General features: G+C 55.9%; 1 protein-coding gene across 13 annotated transcripts in view; it reads right to left on the bottom strand.

The window, feature by feature from the left end:
* Positions 1–18,408, bottom strand: part of UNKL (unk like zinc finger) — a 45,936-nt gene that overhangs the window by 2,423 nt on the left and 25,105 nt on the right. For 6 of the 13 annotated variants that reach the window (XM_067012791.1, XM_059038474.2, XM_059038475.2 and 3 more), the window contains 6 exons: positions 16,150–16,212; positions 10,231–10,408; positions 2,867–2,959; positions 1,825–2,052; positions 1,017–1,219; positions 674–931 (listed from right to left, as the gene is read on the bottom strand). In XM_067012791.1, the coding sequence (XP_066868892.1) occupies positions 674–931; positions 1,017–1,219; positions 1,825–2,052; positions 2,867–2,959; positions 10,231–10,408; positions 16,150–16,212 (1,023 nt within the window). Of the gene's footprint in view, positions 1–669; positions 932–1,016; positions 1,220–1,824; positions 2,053–2,866; positions 2,960–7,518; positions 8,250–8,414; positions 8,657–10,230; positions 10,409–16,149; positions 16,213–18,408 lie in introns of those variants that run through there. The other 7 variants (XM_067012799.1, XM_067012794.1, XM_067012795.1 and 4 more) reach the window with 7 other exon arrangements.

Below are 18,408 nucleotides of genomic sequence, written 5' to 3'. Positions count from 1 at the left end.
CTGCGGGGGAGACGCAGTCAGGGGGTACCCCGCCCCCACCCAGGCCGGGCCCACGGTCAGGGTGGGGTGGACTCCCCTGCTGAGGGCCACCCAGGAACAAAAAGATGGGGTGGGAGAGGCTTCACCACGAGACCCTTGGGTGGGGTTGGGCTCCCGGGGCCAGAGCCACCACATGGTGTGGGAAGGGTAGCCAGACAGGCGGCCACACAGAGGGGCCGGGTCAGGATGGAACCCGACTTGGGACCCAGTCTCCGGCCGACAGCAGCCAAAACCTGGATGATAGCACCTTGGAGACGAATGAGAGGTGTGTATCCCAGCGGCCTGGGCTGTGAGCCGGGGAGGGGACGGTGTGTGAGAGGCAGGGCTGTGGAGCCTTCCCATTGCCCCAGGTTCTAACAAAATGCCTGGGTGTGGAAGGATTTTCCCACTAAGCTGAGGGCAGCGGCTTTCACGCTACACCAGGCAAGGGGGTGACCAGGGACCCTGGAGGGCAACCCAGGGAGGTGCCCCAGACAACACCAGAGCTCCAGCCATGTGAGGCAACGCGGCCCCTGTCCACGAGGGCACGGCCACCAAGAGGAGGTGAGGTGGGAGTGGACGGAAGCTGCTTGGCTGGCTCCCCACCACCTCCATGCACCCCCTCCAGTGCCTTGAAAACGAGACCTGGACTCACCCCATCCACTGCTTCCAAATCGAGGCGCAGCTGACTCTGCAGCGAATGCAGCTTCGGCAGGGGGATGGCGCCAATGTCACCACAGCCACGCAGCCCGGGTAGCACGGAGGCCAAGCCCCGGCCCTCCAGCTCCTCCTGCAGCCGTCGGAACTGGGCCTCCACCTCCTCCTTCTTCTGCAGCGCCAGCTGCCGGGCGCTGTCGGCCGCGAGCGCCCGCTCCTTGGCCTCCTTGGCCTCCCGCTGCCACGCGTCACAGGCCTGAAATCCAGGGGCTGCAGTGATGGGGCCGGCAGCCGCCACACGCGCCTGTGTCACCTGCGCAGCAGCCCCTCCCCAGGCTCACCTGCTTCACCTGTTGCCAGGATTCCTCCCACTGCCGGATCTTCCTCTTGGCCTCATCCAGCTGCCGCCTGACCCGGGCCAGCTCGGCACTGTTTGGACTCGCGCCTGAAGGGGCCGTGGGGCCAGCATTCAGGATGGGGGACGGGCTAGGAGAGAAGCTGCCAGAGACAAAGTCCCAGATGCTGCCGGGGACGCCATTCAAGCCTGAGTGTGGAGGAGCCAGATGTCAGCCTGCTTGTGCTGGGACCTCACAAGCATCTCCCCAGCAAGCTCTGGGGACCCCGATTTCTCCACCAGAAAAGGAAACAAATCCATTTCTGTGGCTGCATCCTGGGGGCAGCAGTGCTCAGATTCTCGTCCCAGAACCCTTTACCCACTTAGAATCTACAGGACCCCAAAGGGTTTTTGTTTGCATGGGTGACATCCATTGAAATACATGTGTCATTGGAAAGTAAAACAGATACTTTAAAATATCAACTCTTTTAAAACAAAACAGATGGCATAAGATAACATTTTTCAAGGAAAGAAACTTAAATCAAGTTTCCTGTTTTTGCAAATCCGTCTGGTTCTGCGCTTGGTCTCTGGTGATGTCACACCCCCACAGCCTGCAGGTGAGTGAGGCAGGTCTCGCCGTGGTGGTGTCACGAGAGCGGCTCGGGGTCCCAGGCACACTGACACCCCCACAGAGGTTCAGGTGCAAACCCCAGGCCCCCTGCCCAGGGCACCTTCCGCCAAGCAGCAGACACGGGGACGGGATGGGCCATGCTGTGGCTGCCTCCCGCACCTGGAGCCCCAAGAGCTCCACTCACCGAAGGAGTTGTAGGACGGGGCTGGGGGGCCCAGTGCTCGGGGCTCCGACTTGAGGGCTGGCGGCTGCTGGGGGGGCGTCATGGCTGAGGAGACGAGTGGCCCCGACAGGGACTGGGAGAAGGAGCCGAGTGGGGAGGCGGACAGGGACGACGAGGACTGCAGGGACGGGGAGCGGGGCAGGCAGCCTGGGATGGCCACAGGCGCCGAGCCCCCCAGCGACCGCTGACCTGCGTGGGGCGGAGGGGCTGGGTTAGCGAGGGGCGGAGCAAGATCCTCTGCCCCAGGAATCCCCCAGCACCGCTCCGAGCTAATGAAGCAGGTGGACACCGGGGTGGGGGTGCTGGGGGTACCCCCAACCCAGGGAGGCGTGGCTGCACCCCTCACTGCTCAGACACCCACAAGGCCCTGCCCGGCCGACCTGTCCATGGGCATGGTGGTCCCAGTACTTTTTGGGCCTCCCAGAAATGGTTTCTTTTAATAATAGAAGAAGGATTTCCTTGGTGGTCCAGTGGTAAAGAATCTACCTTACAATGCAGGAGACGTGGGTTGGATCCCTGGTCAGGGGACTAAGATCCCACATGCCTCAGGGCAACTAAGCCCTCGCGCCACAATTACTGAGCCCGGGCGCCTCAACTAGAGAGCCTCCATGCCGCAAACTACAGAGCCCATGCACCACAACTAGAGAGAGAAAACCCACACGCCACAACTAGAGAAAAGCCTGTGTGCAGCAACGAGATATCCCGCATGCCTCAACTAAGACCCGACACAGCCAAAAATAAATTAATTGAATAAATAATAAGTCTTTAAAAAAATAACAAGAAAAAAGATAAACTTTTAGGTCAAACAGAATGATTCAGTATCTAATGTGAACACATTTGTCTTCATGCCAATGCAGTGGTTAAACATCTCAGAAGGGCCACGAAGCCCTGACCCCCACCTCTGCAGGGACCTCAGGGTTGGGGGGGCAGGGAGGGAGACACGACCCCTCCCACCTTAGAGCCACAACAGAAGGTTCTGGAAAGCATCGGGTGCAGGCACTACCTGTGGGTCCAAGGTCACGGCTGTCGTGCTCCTCCAGGTCCTTATCTGGGGGCACGAGGCTGATGTCGCCGAGGTGAAGGTCTAAAGAGGATCCTGCAGAACAGAACCGGCGTCATCGTGGGGGAAAGCCAAGCTCTCGTGGTGGAGGGGACCCATCTGGGCTTGGGGCCAATCTACTAGCCTCAGCAACACAGCCCTCATCTCACTGACTCAACTTCTAATCATTTGGTAAAATCTGACCAAATAAACATGCTTGACTAGTAAAGAAACTTCCAAGATGGCGACATCCAGGGGAAAGCGGCACACAGACAACTCAGGTGGCACCTGCGCTGACCTTCTCAGCCAGGTCACAGCAGAGACCCACATCCGTTCTCCCCTGGGACACTGAGCTGGGTGTTCTGCTGCGGCCCTCGGTGCCCCCCAGGTCTGTCTGTTAAAGGGACAGGGGAATGGAACATGGCCCTCTCGGTGCTGACCCCACTTGACACTCCCTCCTGGGATCCTGTACCGTGCAGACCTGACACCAAGCAGGAAGCTGTCTTGGGTGGCCGAGGTCAGGCCTGCCAACCCCCAAAGTTCCCACGGCCCCACAGGGTCGACTCAGGGAAGTTGTGGCCTGGGAACCGAGGGGAGGGGCTGCAGGAGCTCCTGGGACACAGCATGGGGCCAGAGAGACCTCCCTAGCACAAAGTCACAGGCAGGTCCGCAGCAAACCGTGGTGACATCGAAGGCACAGCACACAGGAGCGCTGCCACCTCAGAACCTTTCTCCCCAACCCCCCTCTGGGGTCTGCTCTCCCAGAGCACCCCTTCCAGGAGGCGGGTGGCCTCTCCTGTGTGGCCCAGTCCCATGCCCCCTGCTGGCCGCAGGGCCCCTCAGTGCCCCATGAAGCCTGGTCAGATGCACCAAGTCCCATTTCAAGAGGCCACAAAGGCACTCAATGCCCCCAGCCCAGGGGTGGACCACAGGGACCCTCATCAGAACTGCCTGCTCTGGGTCAGCCTCCCACCTCTGCCCCGCCCCCAGCTGCCTGGTGCCAAGTGTCAGAGTCCCTGGACAGTGTCCAACCCAATGAGCAGCATCAAGTCAGACCCACCCCAGAGAGGAGGAAGCTCAGCTCTTACCATGCCCCCCACCCCCTGGGGCTCCGCCAGACCCCCAGGAGCAGAGGAAGGAGAAGCCGGAAGGCTGGGGTGGCCGCATTTGATCCAAGAGTCAAGAGGGCAAGGTGGGGACTTCCCTGATGGTGCAGTGGTTAAGAATCCGCCTGCTAATGCAGGGGACATGGGTTCAATCCCTGGTCCAGGAAGATCCCATATGTCGCGGAGCAACTAAGCCTATGCACCACAACTACTGAGCCTGCGCTCTAGAGCCCTTGAGCCACAACTACTGAAGCCTGCACACCACAACTACTGAAACCCATGTGCCTAGAGTCCATGCTCCACACAAGAGAAGCCACTGCTCACCACAACTAGAGAAAGTCCATGGCAGCAATGAAGACCCAACACAGCCAAAAATAAATAAACAAATAAATTTATTTTTTTAAAAAAAAAGCAAGGGGATGAGACTGTGGCTCTGGAACAGAGAGACCCACGCCCAGGGAGGGGGCTGCTGCCTTTCAAATGAAAGACCCTCTACCACACTCGGGAAAAAACAGGGCAGGAGACGTGTGACTTCTGAGGAGTCGGGAGCCAGACAAATGCAGAGCAGACTTGGGGTTCAGCCCAATGGACAGCCCCATGCCCTCCCTGCCTGGCCCCCATGGGAACCACTGAGCCAACCACGGGGAGGGCTCCCACCCTATGCCAGCGCTTAGTGGCCCACTGGGGTCCCAGTGCAGCTTCTGCCCCAGGGCGAGGCTGCCATGCTCACCCGGGAAGGCGGACGAGGGGGCCCCGCGTCTGTTTCCTTCCCTGTTTCATCCCCGCCGCCTGAAGACACGACCTAGTCCTGGCCCCACTGGCAACAACAGCCAGGAGCACGGAATGGGGCACAGGCTCCTTCAGCCCGGAGGGATCCCCCGACTGTACCACACTGCAGGAAGAACTATTTGAAGGGCTGGTGAACACACAGGGTGGCAATCGGGCCAGGGCCCCTGGAGTTTCCACCTCTGCTCTGGGGTGTGAGGAGGCCAAAGGGGCTGAGCCTGTGACACCGGACGCTGTGGACATCGATGCAGGCCCTGGGCTGGCAACACCCCAAGCTCCTCAGTCCTGGGGGAGCAGCAGGAAGACGTGAAGCGCTGCTCACAGCGCTGTCCCAACTGTGACAATAGCGCCTGCACAGCTGGACCAGCCCCACCAACAGTTTCATGTGACGCACCCGATGGCCATATCCAAGGATAGAGGCGACTGAAAGGTGGCCTGATGCAAAAGTGGTGACAGGAAGAAAAGACCGACCCGAGCCCCTCAGGGAGACAGCGGGGCTGGGACCTTGGGGGCAGCACCCGCCTCTGGCCTGCACAGTCCCCCTTTCCTCCTGGGGGCTCCACTCCCCTCTGTAGGCACCCCCTCCCAGCCCTGCTTCTCAACGCTTCTTTGCAGCAAGTGCCTTCTGCTCCCCAGGAAGCCTCCTCCTGACATCTAGAAGCACGCAGGGCCATTCGTGTCCAGGAGCTGCCAAAACCAAGCACCATACACCAGGCGGCCTCAAGCAACACAATTCCACTCATGCAAATCCACTCTGGGGCCAGAGGCTGAGGTCAAGGTGCACAGGGCTGGGCTCCCTCTGAGGCTCCAGGGACCCTCCCTCCTGCCTCTTCTGCTGGCAATCCTTGGCGTTCCTTGGCTTGTGGACACACCAGCCCCACCTCTGCCTCTGTCCTCATGTGGTCTTCCCTGCCCTGTGTTTGTGTCCAAATTTCCTTCTTATAAGGACACTGGTCATATCAAATTAGGGCCCATCCTAATGGCCTCATTTTACCTTAATTACATCTGCAGAGACTTGTTTCTTTTTTTTGGCAGCACTGCACAGCTTGCAGGATCTTAGTTCCCCAAACAGGGATTGAACCCAGGCCCGTGGCAGTGAAAGCGTGGAGTCCTAACCACTGGACCACCAAGGAATTCCCTGCAAAGACTTGTTTCTAAATAAGGTCACATTCCCAGGTACAGGGACAGGGAGTTTAGGGCGGAGGCATATCTTTTAGGGAGCACATAATTTAACTCACAACAATCGAGACCACCTGGAAACACCCCCCACACACACACCGACCTGTCCTCCCCAGGCCATGCTGTGGTGCCTCCTGCAGACCTAGGGGCCCAGACCTGTCAGGACCCCTCCACAGACAGACCTGTCTCCTGTTAATGTGAACTCTGCACAGAGGGTACAGCCTCTGGCTCCCACCTGCTCCCCAGGACATGACCACAGGCCCCACAGCCCCTCACCCAAATCCTCCCCTAGTCGGGTGATCCCCTCCTTCTTGCTGTCCCCAGTTTCCGGCTCACTCTTTAAACTGTCACCCCAGCCTTTCCTTCTAGCCCTGTACTCCCAAACCCCTCCGGTCAAAGGCGGCCCTGTCCCTCTTCCCTCCCCTGCCTGGGGCCACCTCCTGGCCCTCCCACCCTCCATGGGAGCCCGGCAGCCCCACCTGTGCCTGGTCTACACCCGGACACAGGTGACTTCTGCAGTGCTCACCTGCAGACGCCCCAGCCGTCCCCCAGCACGGCCACACTGCCTCCTCCTAGCAGGAGTGGCCCCACTGCAGCACTGGCTCCTTATCAAACCGCACACAGGTGTCTCCTTTGAGCTGGTGCACCTGGGCCCACATGCTAAGCAGAAGCCCAGCAGAGCCCTCAACTCCTCATCCCCTGACCCACACCAGTTAGGGCTCCCAGCTCTAGCCATCTCTGCAGGCTGCCCCCTCACCCCGACCTGCTCTGTCCCAGGAGTAACCTTTCTGTGATGCCAACCCCTTCATGTCCTGAGTCCTGCCTCCCAGAAAGGATGTACCCCTCGGCGAGCCACTCCACACTTCCCCAGCAGGACCCTTTCCCACCTTGCCCCTCCCCACCCCAGCAATGGCTCCTCCTTTGTCTTTAAGCCATGACACTGCTGTGGGCTACAGCCTGCCACAGCTTCCATTAGCCCCATTAGTCCTGAGAAAACTCCTGCCCAGCCTCCAAAACCCTTCTCAGAATCACCCCCTGCTCCATCCCTGCATGTCACCTGGACTGTGCGGTCCAGCCCAGGCCTGGACCACTGCTGGCCGATGTGCAGACTCACCCACTGACAGCAAGCACCTTGACCCGCTCACTGCACTCCTGACCTGCCACCACCACCCACGCTCCCTGTGCTGGCCTGGCACATCTGCTCTGCCTGGGGTCCTGAGCTCCTGTCCTGGACATGCAGGTCAGGAGGACCTGACAACATGGACTTAGCCCTTCGCACCTGGAGTGGTGGGATCAGGTTAGGGGTGGTCTGCCTCAAAGCTGCAGAGTTCCAGAAACATTTTTTGAATAACAAAGGCACATAAAATGAAGGAAGGGATGGACGGATGGATGGAAATAAACTGAGTGCAGGAGTCTTTTCTCATCTTGAAGTGATTTATCTCATCCCACTGCCCCACCCCCACCCAATGACTCAGCATAAAGGGGCACCCCTGTTGCCCTGCCCCACTCAGGTGTGGGCAGGGCACAACAGGGACCAACTCTCACCTGACAAACCACAGCCTGTGTTGCGGAGGTGGGGGTTGGGGGGGTGGCGGCGGTCACTGGCGCTCCGAGGAGGTGTCCTGGCCCACTTTTTCACCAGCACTATGTTTCTTATCCTATTACACACCCCACTGTTCCCTGAGATCAGACCCAGGTCTTCTGAGATGTTCTCTTAAAGGAAGAATTGACTTAACACTCAAAAGCTATGTGAACCCAGTTAGGTAAACTGTGCCATGTGACCCGGAGCCCGCCTTGCCAAAGTACCAGTAACCGCCCAGATGTTAACGAGCAATTAGCTGAAAGCTGCTGAGTAATGGCCGTGGCAAAGCTCGGTTCCCGACGTGACATAGCACATTCAAGAGGTGCCCAGGTCCCCAGGACCATGGGACACACGGGAACAATGCACACAGTCAGTGCTCGAATTAGAGGTCAGAATCAGGAACCCCTGACGTGGGGGTGCTCCACTGCACCCAGGGGGAGGGGGCAGGATGCCCCCTGGCGGGCTGTCCTTCCCCTAACTAGAAGATGGAGAAACACCTGGCAAACACGCTCACTGCTGGTCTGAGTTTCCAACGGTGCAGGTGGCGATTCGATTCGCAGCAGGACAAGGCAGGAACCCCGTCCTCATCGGGGAGCGAGACACCCACCTCCGCTAGGCGATGCAGGCTTCCCTGGAGAAGCCCGCGGCTGGCGCCCACGCAGGGAAGCAGCGGGCGCCTCTGCAGAGCAGGTTCCTAAAGGGGGGATGTTTGTATTCGCCTCATTCCGCAACCCCGAAGATCTTGGTACCAACCCCTGGCTGTCACACCTCGCCCGGGGCGCGGGTACCGCAGACCGGTAAGAGGAGCACCGGGAGGGGAGGCGAAAGATCGGGGGGAGGGGAGGAGGGGGAGACGCACCTCACATGGGAGCGGATTTGGCCCACCTAGGGAGAAGGGAAGGCGCACCTGGGGCGGAGGAAGGCGCACCTAGCACAGGAAGTTGGCGCACCGCTCTATCTGCAGCTCCGGGTAACGACGACCCGCACCCTGACAGCGCGGGACTGATGATGCTGACTCACCGTCCCGGCATCCGGCGCCCAGCGATGCTGCCGCCGCCGCCGCCGCCGATTCAAACACGGCCCGCGCCGGCCCCGCCCCTGGTGACGCAAATGCTATATCGCCCCGCCCCCGACTTTCCCCGCCCCGGTGACGCAAGCCTCGGGATGCCCCGCCCCCGACATACTCCGCCCCACCCAGGTGACGCAAGCCTTAGGCTGCCCCGCCCCTGGCCCCGCCCCGTCGCCCCTGGCTGGCGCTGTGCGGGCTGGTGAGAGTGTTCGGGCTCCGCGGCTCCCTGTCCTCTGATCCCCGCGTCTCCAAGGCCCGGTGTATGGGCCCCCGGCGGGGCGTGCCACCTCCTCTACCAGCACCTGCCCCTCCCGGCGCTGCGAGGCGGCGTGCCGGGACCCCGGACCCAGGTTGTGCGAAAACCATCGCCGGGCCGGGCTGCTTTGTTCAGGTTAAAGTGGCGTCTCCGCGGCAAGTCCTGAGCCCTGCCGCCGGCCGGTTGCTCCTACCCTGCCCACTTGCCGCGGCTCAGGACGGGCCCCACTTAGGTAAAACACGCCCAACCCAACGCTATGCGGGTCAGGAGGAACAGGCCGTGACCCTGGCCTCGGAGGTCACTTAGAGTCAGCTGCCCACAGCCCGGAGGTCCCTCCACAGTCGATCTAGTCTTTCCACCCTTTGCCAGCCACCCGGCAATGAACTCCGGAGGTTCCCCACCTGTTCATATGAAGTGGAAGGCAAAAGAAAGGAACCTGCCCAGTGGCCCTGAAATGATTCCACTGAATCCATTAAACACAGAAAATCTGGAACCAGCATCTGTTTATTTCAGAGTTTACCCCTTCTATGCATGCAGTGCATTAGTAAGGATACAACCTGAATGAAACTACATGGAAAAACAATCCACCTGTTAGCTCCAAAGCGGGTGGGGTGTGCACTCTGGGTCCTGGGTCCTAACAGCAGAAAGGCCAGCTAAGGCCCTCCACCTGGGACCAGAGGGCAGTTCTGAGGATTCCGTTACTTCCCCAAACTGGCTAGCATTATTGGTGTAGCCAGGTGCACCCATATGTGGCCTGAGAGGGCCAGGTGACCTGTATGGCCCTGGCAGGCACCGTCTCGCCCGCCAGCTCCACTCTTCCCTTAGCTTTCACGACAGCCCCAACCTGGGCTCTGCGCCTCCATCCAGCTGCCAGACAGGTCCCCCGGGTCCAATCACACCAGTCATTAGTCCACAAACCCTCAAGGACTCCCAGCGGCCAAGGACCCCTCTGCAGCCGGTAGCCGTGCCCATGCCTTGTGACTTCATCCCCGCTCCTCACTCTTGTCACCGTCCCCCATCTTCAGGTGTCCTCACCACCCCTCACAACCCCCATTGCATTTCTCTGAAGCCTCCTGTTCTTGGTGGTCTCAGGCTGGGTGGCAATGCCCGCCCTGCCTTGCCCTGTGGGGCCCGTCCAGCTGCCCCGCCTGAGGGCTCCTCATCCCCTCTGCAGCCCAAGGCCCCCAGCAAGGCAGGCATTTCCTAGACCACGGGCAACACAGCCAAAGTGGCAGGTGACCGAAAACACTCTTCTACAAACTGAGCATGAGCATACACCATGCACACTGGAAGGCGTCAAGGGAAGTGCAAAGAGGCATCGGGGAGATGGGAGCAGAGCCCCGGACTTACCTGGGACCGCCTCGACGGCACTGCCAGTGGGGTCAAGAGGGTGGGCACGAGCCGAGACAGTGGGCAGAGCGGTGGGCGAGGAGCCGCCTGAGCCAGTGCTGGATGCCAGGCTGGATGCGAGGCTGGAACTCACGCTGGGAGCGAGGGGGTGACCCACCGCCAACACCGCCAGGTGGCTCTGTGCAAAGACATAACAAGATGAGCTAGCGCCCTGCTCGGGGACAGCAATGTGATGGCAGCACAGTGACAGAGAATGACAGAATCGAGATGGATGGGCTGGCCCACTTTTATCCCCAAAACAAAACAAAGAAAGTCGACTACTTTTCCAGAGATTCTAGAGGGGCTTTAAACATCTGGTTAGTTACAATAACTGTGACAGCAGAATCATGAGCTGTCGATCACCCAGGGACGGGAACAAGTGTATCCAGGGAGTGTTCCATCTAATGATGATAATAAGAATCATGATAATAATGATTCAGAGAAGGACGTTCACAAGCAGATGCGGCAGCCTAAAAGCAACCCACCACAGACGTGAGCAGACAGCCAGCACTGCTTCTGAAGACGTTGATAAAATAATCCTGTGAGGGGCTTCCCTGGTTGCGCAGTGGTTAAGAATCTGCCTGCCAATGCAGGGAACACGGGTTTGAGCCCTGGTCCGGGAAGATCCCACATGCCAGGGAGCAACTAAGCCCGTGCGCCACAACTACTGAGCCTGAGCTCTAGAGCCCACGTGCCACAACTACTAAAGCCGCGTGCCTAGAGCCCGTGCTCCACAACAAGAGAAGCCACTGCAATGAGAAGCCTGCACACCACAACAAAGAGTAGCCTCTGCTCACCGCAACTAGAGAAAGCCCGCGTGCAACAACGAAGACCCACAGCAGCCAAAAATAAATAAATAAATAAAATAAATTTATTTTAAAAAAAAATCCTATGACCTAGTTACCCAACAAAAGAAAAAGACTGGGGCAATTCATATTATCTTTATTTGATAGATTAAAAGAATTGGCACAATTTTGGATGAATAGCCAGCAACGTGGAGGGCACTGTACACAGAAAAGGATGTGATAAAAATGAACCAGCACAGACCTACGAAGTCAGACCTCAGGGCTTTCCACACTGTACACAGTCATTGTCTGGGTGCACACTCAGGTTGCTAGGAAATCAGGAGTCAGAAGCTATACTAAAGTAAAATGGTACGTCGTCTGTGTTTTGCCTCAAAATAATATAGGAAAAGTTAACCATGGTGGGGGGAGGGAAGGGGTGCCATTAGACCAAGTGCAGGAGGTGGGGTTCCTAGTGAAATTCTCATAATAAAAAGGAAAGTCACTGAACAGTATGTAAGAGACCAATCTGGCACAGAATAGCTTCTCCGAGCAAGTGTTCCCAGCCCTGAGGCCTCCTTGGAGTTCACGGTCTACCCCCAGCAACTGGCTTTGCTCAAGAGAGGCCCCAGGTGACAACCCATAACTCCATGACTGCAGAGACCCTGGAACTGATCGCCATTGTATGCTTGAGACTAAAACTTTAAAATAGTAACTCAATATACAGAAGTCTGGAGAGCAACGTCCCCCAGCTCTCCCTGGACTTCAGCTCAGAGGTGGGCCCACCTGCCCATCCACAACCCGGCTTTCCATCATGTGGGAGGTGTGACCACAGGCCTTCCTCCTCTCTCCTGCCGCAGGCACTGCCCCATCCCCGGGCGAGGCAGGAATGGCAGGAACCTACCCATGGCACTGCAGACACCCCATGTTAAACACCACACATGGAGCCTGGCTGGGAGCTGCTGTGACTTCACCCACCCAAAAAATTCATACTGCAGGAGCATGTGCCCCCTTGAAGACATCAGGTGACACTTTGTCCTGAAAATCGATTACAACATCCTGGTTGGTCCTTTCCCTGAGGCCACCTACGGTGGTTACAGATATACCAGGATGGGTGGAGAGTGGGGTCTCTGTCACCAGGAGAGCCAGATGTGACACAGCAAAATGGGGGGGGGGCGTGCCCCTCTTTACGCCAGCTTTGTCTGCAGTTTCTCTTTTTTCGTGGTAAAATACACATAACATAGCACTGACCATCTTACCACTGTTAAGCGTACAATCCAGCAGCATTAAATACATTGAGAGCTGTGCAGTCATCACTACCATCATCTCCAGAACTTTCTCATCTTCCCAGACTGAAACTCTGTCCTATTAAACACTAACCCTCCCCGAGCCCCTGACACCCACCCTTCCATTCTCTGTCTCTATGAATTTGACAGCTGCAGGGACCTCATATAAGTGGGATCATACAGGATCCCACTGTATGGGGTGGGGGGCATCCCACTGTATGGCTGCTCCTCGCAGCATGTAGAATCTTGGTTCCCCAACCAGGGATCGAACCCTCACCCCCTGCAGTGGAAGTGAGGAGTCTTAACCACTGGACCGCCAGGGAAGTCCCAGGATTTGTCCTTTGTGTCCAGCTTATTTCACTGAGTATAATGTCTTTGCTGTGGACTGAATGTGTCCCCCCAAAATCCAAGTGTTCAAGCCCTAACCTCCAATGTGACTGTATCTAGAGATAGGGCCTTTAAGGTGACAGGTTAAATGAGGTCATAAGAGGGGGTTCTGATTCCATAGGTCTGGTGTCCTTATAAGAGGGACTCCAGGGATTCACAGGCACAGAGGAAAGGATGTGCAGGCACACAGCAAGACGCCAGCCGTCTGCACCACACCTGCCTACACTTTGATCTTGGATGTCCAGCCTCCAGAACTGTGAGAAAATAAATTTCTGGTATGTTAGCCAGCCAGTCTAGTGTTTTGTTATGGCAGCCTGAGCTAACACAGTCTTCAGGGTTGATCCATGTTGTAGCATGTGATGGGATTTCCTTCCTTTTTATGGCTGAATAATATTCCACTGTATGGATGGACCACATTATGCTCATCTATTCATCCGCCAATGGGCACTTGGGTTGCTCACACCTTCTGGCTTCATGAATAATGCTGCTGTGAAAATGGGTGTACAAATACCTCTTCGAGACACTGCTTGCAATTCATTTGGGTATATACCCAGAAATGGGCTTGCTGGATCATAAGGTAATTCTATTTTTAATTTTTCAAGGAAACACCATACTGTCTTCCACAGAGGCTGCACCATTTTACATTCTTACCAGCAATGCAAAAAAGCTTCAATTTCTCTACATCATTGTCAACACCTGTTATTCTTTGTTTTGCTTTTTAAATAGCAGCTGTCCCCTAATGGGCATGAAGTGGTACCTCATGGTGGTTTTGGTTTGCATGTTCCTAAAGACCACTGGTATTGAGCATCTTTTCATGTGCTTGTGGGCTATTTGTGTATCTTCTTTGGAGAAATGTCTACTCAAGTCCTTTGCCCATTTGTTAATCAGGTTACTTGTTTTGTTGATGTTGAGTTGTAGGAGTTCTTTTTATGTTCTGAATATTAACCCCTTATCAGATAAATAATTTGCAGATATTTTTCCCATTCCATGAGCTGTCTTTTCACTCTGTTGACAGTGTCCTTTGATGCACAAAAGTTTTTAATTTCAATGAAGTCTCATTTATCTATTTTCTCTTCTGTTGCCTGTGCTTTTGGTGTCACATCCATGAAATTGTTGCCAATCCCAAAGTTAGGAAGCTTTCCCATCTGCCTGTTTTTGAGTAGCAGAGACACACTACTGTGCTAGGGGAAGCTTGGGGTGACCTGGGGACTCATCAGACTGACAACTTGGAAAGCCCGCCTGTTCACTGAGAACTGAGTCCCCCAATTGCACTGCTCTCACAGGGTGACACCACTGGCTGCCTCTCAGGGTGGGACAGAGTGAGTCCTGGAGGGCTGGGGTCTGTGCACCGTGGACACTGTCTCCATGGTCTCGGAGCCTGGCCTCTGCAGCGATGGGCAGCCACAGCATGGAGCTGCTTTCCTCGGCAGGAACTACCAACTGCCGCCCGGCAAGCAGGGGGTGTCTAAGGAAGGGGCCCCCTGGGAAGGAAGACGGACACTGGGGAGTGGGCCAGGCTAACTAGCTAACTGAACCACCTCAGTTTATCAAGGAAAACACCACACGCCCTGTGCTCCCCACTCTGACCCAATGATCGAAGCCCCAGAAACAAGAGCTGCTGCTGAGGCCCAGGGACACGGGGTCCTGCGGCCCCCTCAGAGGAGATGGGAGGTCCCAGGGACAGGTGGCCAGCATTCTCCTCCAGCCAGAGCAGACGGCGCCTACATGCAGGGAAGGGGTCCCCGGAGCAGCAGCTGAGCACCATTCACCCAAGAGAGCCACCAGGCTGGCCTCACAGTCACGGCGTCCACTGGGCATTCCAGCTGACCCTTCAGAGTGGGAACCTCAGGGGTCCCAGGGGAAATGCTGGCACCAGCTAACCTGGGCTAGGGGCCCTCTGGCTTTCCAACCGGGCCTGGCTTTAGGACAGGATGGAGGGGATCTCTGGGTGCAGGTGAGTGCTGGCTGGTGGATGAACTTGGCCAGTCTACTCACAGCGCCCAAGGGGGAGGGCAGCTCGCACACCGGGAACCTCCCAGCCCTCTTGGGCTCCCCCCGCCGTGAGCCCCACTCCTTTCCAGGCCCTTCCTCCTCAGCCCTGAGACTGTGGCCACATACCCTTGTTGGCTACACTACTGTTAACATTTCATGTTTCAGATTCTTAATGAACAACTTCTCGATTTCAATCTCTTTAAAAAAAAGAATGACATGATAACTGGATTGTATTTTTACTTTCAACCACCCCGCTGATTTCAAAAATGTGCTTCAGAAGCTTCTAATGGAAAAAAAGTGGCTGAACATCTTGCTCTGAAAAATCCCCCAGGAGGTGCCCTCAGGGCACTAAGAAAACCAGAAGAAAAGGAACTGTGAGGGCCTGTCCACTTGGGAATTTAAAATAAAGCGCAGAGCAGAGACAGGTGACAAGCGGCCAGAGACAGTGAGTGCTCGTGGTGCATCCCGCCAAGCCCAGGCCTTCCAGAGCGTGTAAAGCTCCCTCTGCCTTTTTACAGTGATAGGAAAACAAGCATCCTTGTGTCCAGAGAAAAAAACCTGTTTCTCAAACAACTTGGTTTACCAAGCATACAGGAAGCTATGTCGCACAGAACAGAGAGAAAGGGCCTGACTCAGCAGAAGCCTGGGGGCAGGGACGGGGCGGGGGGGGCATGGCGGGAAGCCCCCATGTAGCCTCCCTTGGAGGAGAAAGAATGCGTTGATCACTAGTTCCTGATCACTAGTTCCCTCAGAGGTGAAAACAACTCCAGATTGTGACCCGAGAGAGGGAGACCAAGCCAGCCTCACCCTGGACGCTGCCGTAGGCTCAACTGTGCCCCCAGAACTCAGATGTTGGGGTCCTGACCCCCAGCACCTCTGAAAGGGACCTGCTTAGAGTCAGGGTCTTTACCGAGGGAATCAAGTTAAGATGAGGTTGATAGGGTGGGTCCTGATCAATAGCACTGATGTTCTGATGGAAAAGGGACCACTGGAGACAGACACAGACACAGGGAAGACGGCGCCTGCAGGCTGAGAACGGAGGTCCCCAGAAGGAACCAACCTTGCTGACACCCTCGTCTCCGACTTCAGGCTCCGGACGGAATCACTGCGTGTTGTTTAAGCCTCGGTCTGTGGAACTTTGTCACGGCTGCCCCGGGGACACTCACACAGAAGGGCCATGAAGGGCACCTCTTATTTCCCCGTGGGGAAAACTTTAAGAGGTTTTGGTTCTGTTGTTTCCAAGGTACAGCACACTTTTTAAAACATTAAAACAAAGGACACATGGAACAGATGACTTTAAGAAGAATATAAGAATGTAGCTGTTTTACAAATGGATGTTAACCAGGTCATGGCGTGAGTCAGGGGTAAGTGACGGGCTACACAGGCAGTGGTCTAGTTGCAAAGAGAATGTCAAATCTCGCCACGGGTAGTACCTGCTTACTGTCCTGCTCGCTGGCCTTCTGGCTGCCTTCAGCAGGTGAATCTCTCCGCTTTGCCTGCAACAGAAAAAGCACTGGCTGTTGGAAGAAAGAGCAGCTGATTAAAAACACACAGAGAGGCTTCCCTGGTGGCGTAGTGGTTGAGAATATGCCTGCCAATGCAGGGGACACGGGTTCAAGCTCTGGTCCAGGAAGATCCCACATGCCGTGGAGCAACTAAGCCTGTGCGCCACAACTACTGAGCCTGCGGCTCTAGAAGCCTGCGCGCCTAGAGCCTGTGCTCCTCAACAAGAAAAGCCACCATAGTGAGAAGCCCGTGCACCACAACAAAGACCCAACACAGCCAAAAATAAATAAACAAACAAATAAATAAAAGGGGGGGAGAAAAGGCCGAGGACCGAAGTCCATGAAACAGAAAGGCTTTCAAATCTGCTGCCTCTGCATCAGTTTTCTTGGATTCTAAGTTCCTACACCTGATGTGGATCTCTGTGCTCCTGGCTGGTCCGTGTGAAGGCAGGTGAGAGCTCCCTGAACCCACAATGGTGAACCCCAAACAGAGCCTCCCAGGCAGGGCTGCATCTCCAGAGCCGGGAAAGTCGTGGAAAGTCCAACACCTGAGGCAGATGATTTCCTGGAAGGCTATTCTCTGCCCTCCCCCTTTCTGCCTGGAGACAGCCTATAAATTCCCCTTCATAAAGGCGATCCCTTCCCTCCCAAGCGGAAGGGAACAGCTTAACCACCTGAGAACGCTAATCACCCAAAGGACTGCAGGAGACTGAGTCTCACAACAAACTCACTAAAATAACCCTCATCTTCCCTTATTTCCCCCATATCTTTACCTTCCCAAATTTAGTTCCCTGTAAGCAGAAACCCCTTTTGTCTTGTCACTTCTCCACAATTTATCGCTCTTTGTTAAAAGGGTAGATAAGCCCCCAGTCTAGCCTCCAAATGCATAAGTAATAAATATTTTCTCCAGTTAATTTGCCTTTGGTCAGTTTAATTTGCGGGACCCCAGACACTAAACCTAAATGGATAGAGGGAACAGTTTTTTTCCTCTCCCTCGCATGTAAAAATCCTGACTCCCATGAGCCACCTTCTGGGGAAACTGCACGAGGATGGCTCTGCCTGCAGAGCTCAGGGCCTGTACTCTCAGGTCAAACATAAGCATGAAAACTGTACCAAGGTACTTCCCTGGTGGTGCAGTGGTTAAGAATCTGCCTGCCAATGCAGGGGACATGGGTTCAATCCATGGTCCAGGAAGATCCCATATGCCACAGAGCAACTAAGCCCGTGTGCCATGACTACTGAGCCTGTACTCTAGAGCCCGCGAGCCACAGCTACTGAGCCCACACACCACAACCACTGAAGCCCACACACCCTAGAGCCCATGTGATGCAACTACTGAAGCCCACGCGCTTAGGGCCTGCATGCCACAACTACCGAAGCCCATGTTCCTAGAGCCCGTGCTCCATAAGAGACGCCACCGCAATGAGAAGTCCGTGCACCACAATGAAAAGTAGCCCCCGCTCGCCACAACTAGAGAAAGCCCACACGCAGCAATGAAGACCCAACACAGCCAAAAAAAAAAAAACCAAAAAACCAAACAAAAAAACTGCACCAAAACGTTCTTTAGATCTGAGTATTATTCTGATTTTTGTGCCTAATCTTATGATAAGTGAACTTGAACTTGTGGTGGTGGCTCAGGTCATCCCTTCCTTCCTTGTTTGATTTCTGGATTTGTAGAAGGACCCAGAAGACTCACAGAAGTCAGAGAAGAAGCCATGTCCACACAGGCCCTGACTGGGGCCCCTTCCTCCTGCCTGATGCCCGACACCCAGTTCAACTCTGAGCCCATCCTGGTTTCTCTGGTTTCCTTGCATTCCTTTCACCCAGAAGTGACCCCCCCACCCCAATTTGGTTGTTGGCCTCCGAAGGCCCTGACCAGAGACCTGAGACCCTCGCTCTAAGGAGAAGCTACATTGTGAAGAAACCAGGTTGCCCTGAAACACCTCTGCTCGCCTTCAGGATAAAGTCCCAGAGCTCCTGCGTGGGGCCTTGTCCCCGTCCAAGGCCCTTCCTGACTATTCCCTGTGCCTGCACCTGTGCTGGGTGGGGAGGGGAGCTCATGCTCTGCAATGTCAGCAACCCACCATCACACAGGAGCTTTCAGGTGTGCTGAGCAGGCACCTAGCTGTACGTGAATGTTCTGGAACGGGGCAAGAGGGAGGCCAGTGAGAGCAGCTTGCCCTGGAC

This window comes from Kogia breviceps, chromosome 14, assembly GCF_026419965.1.
Source record: "Kogia breviceps isolate mKogBre1 chromosome 14, mKogBre1 haplotype 1, whole genome shotgun sequence".
NCBI classification, from domain to species: domain Eukaryota; kingdom Metazoa; phylum Chordata; class Mammalia; order Artiodactyla; family Physeteridae; genus Kogia; species Kogia breviceps.
This window is presented reverse-complemented; position numbering and strand designations above follow the sequence as displayed.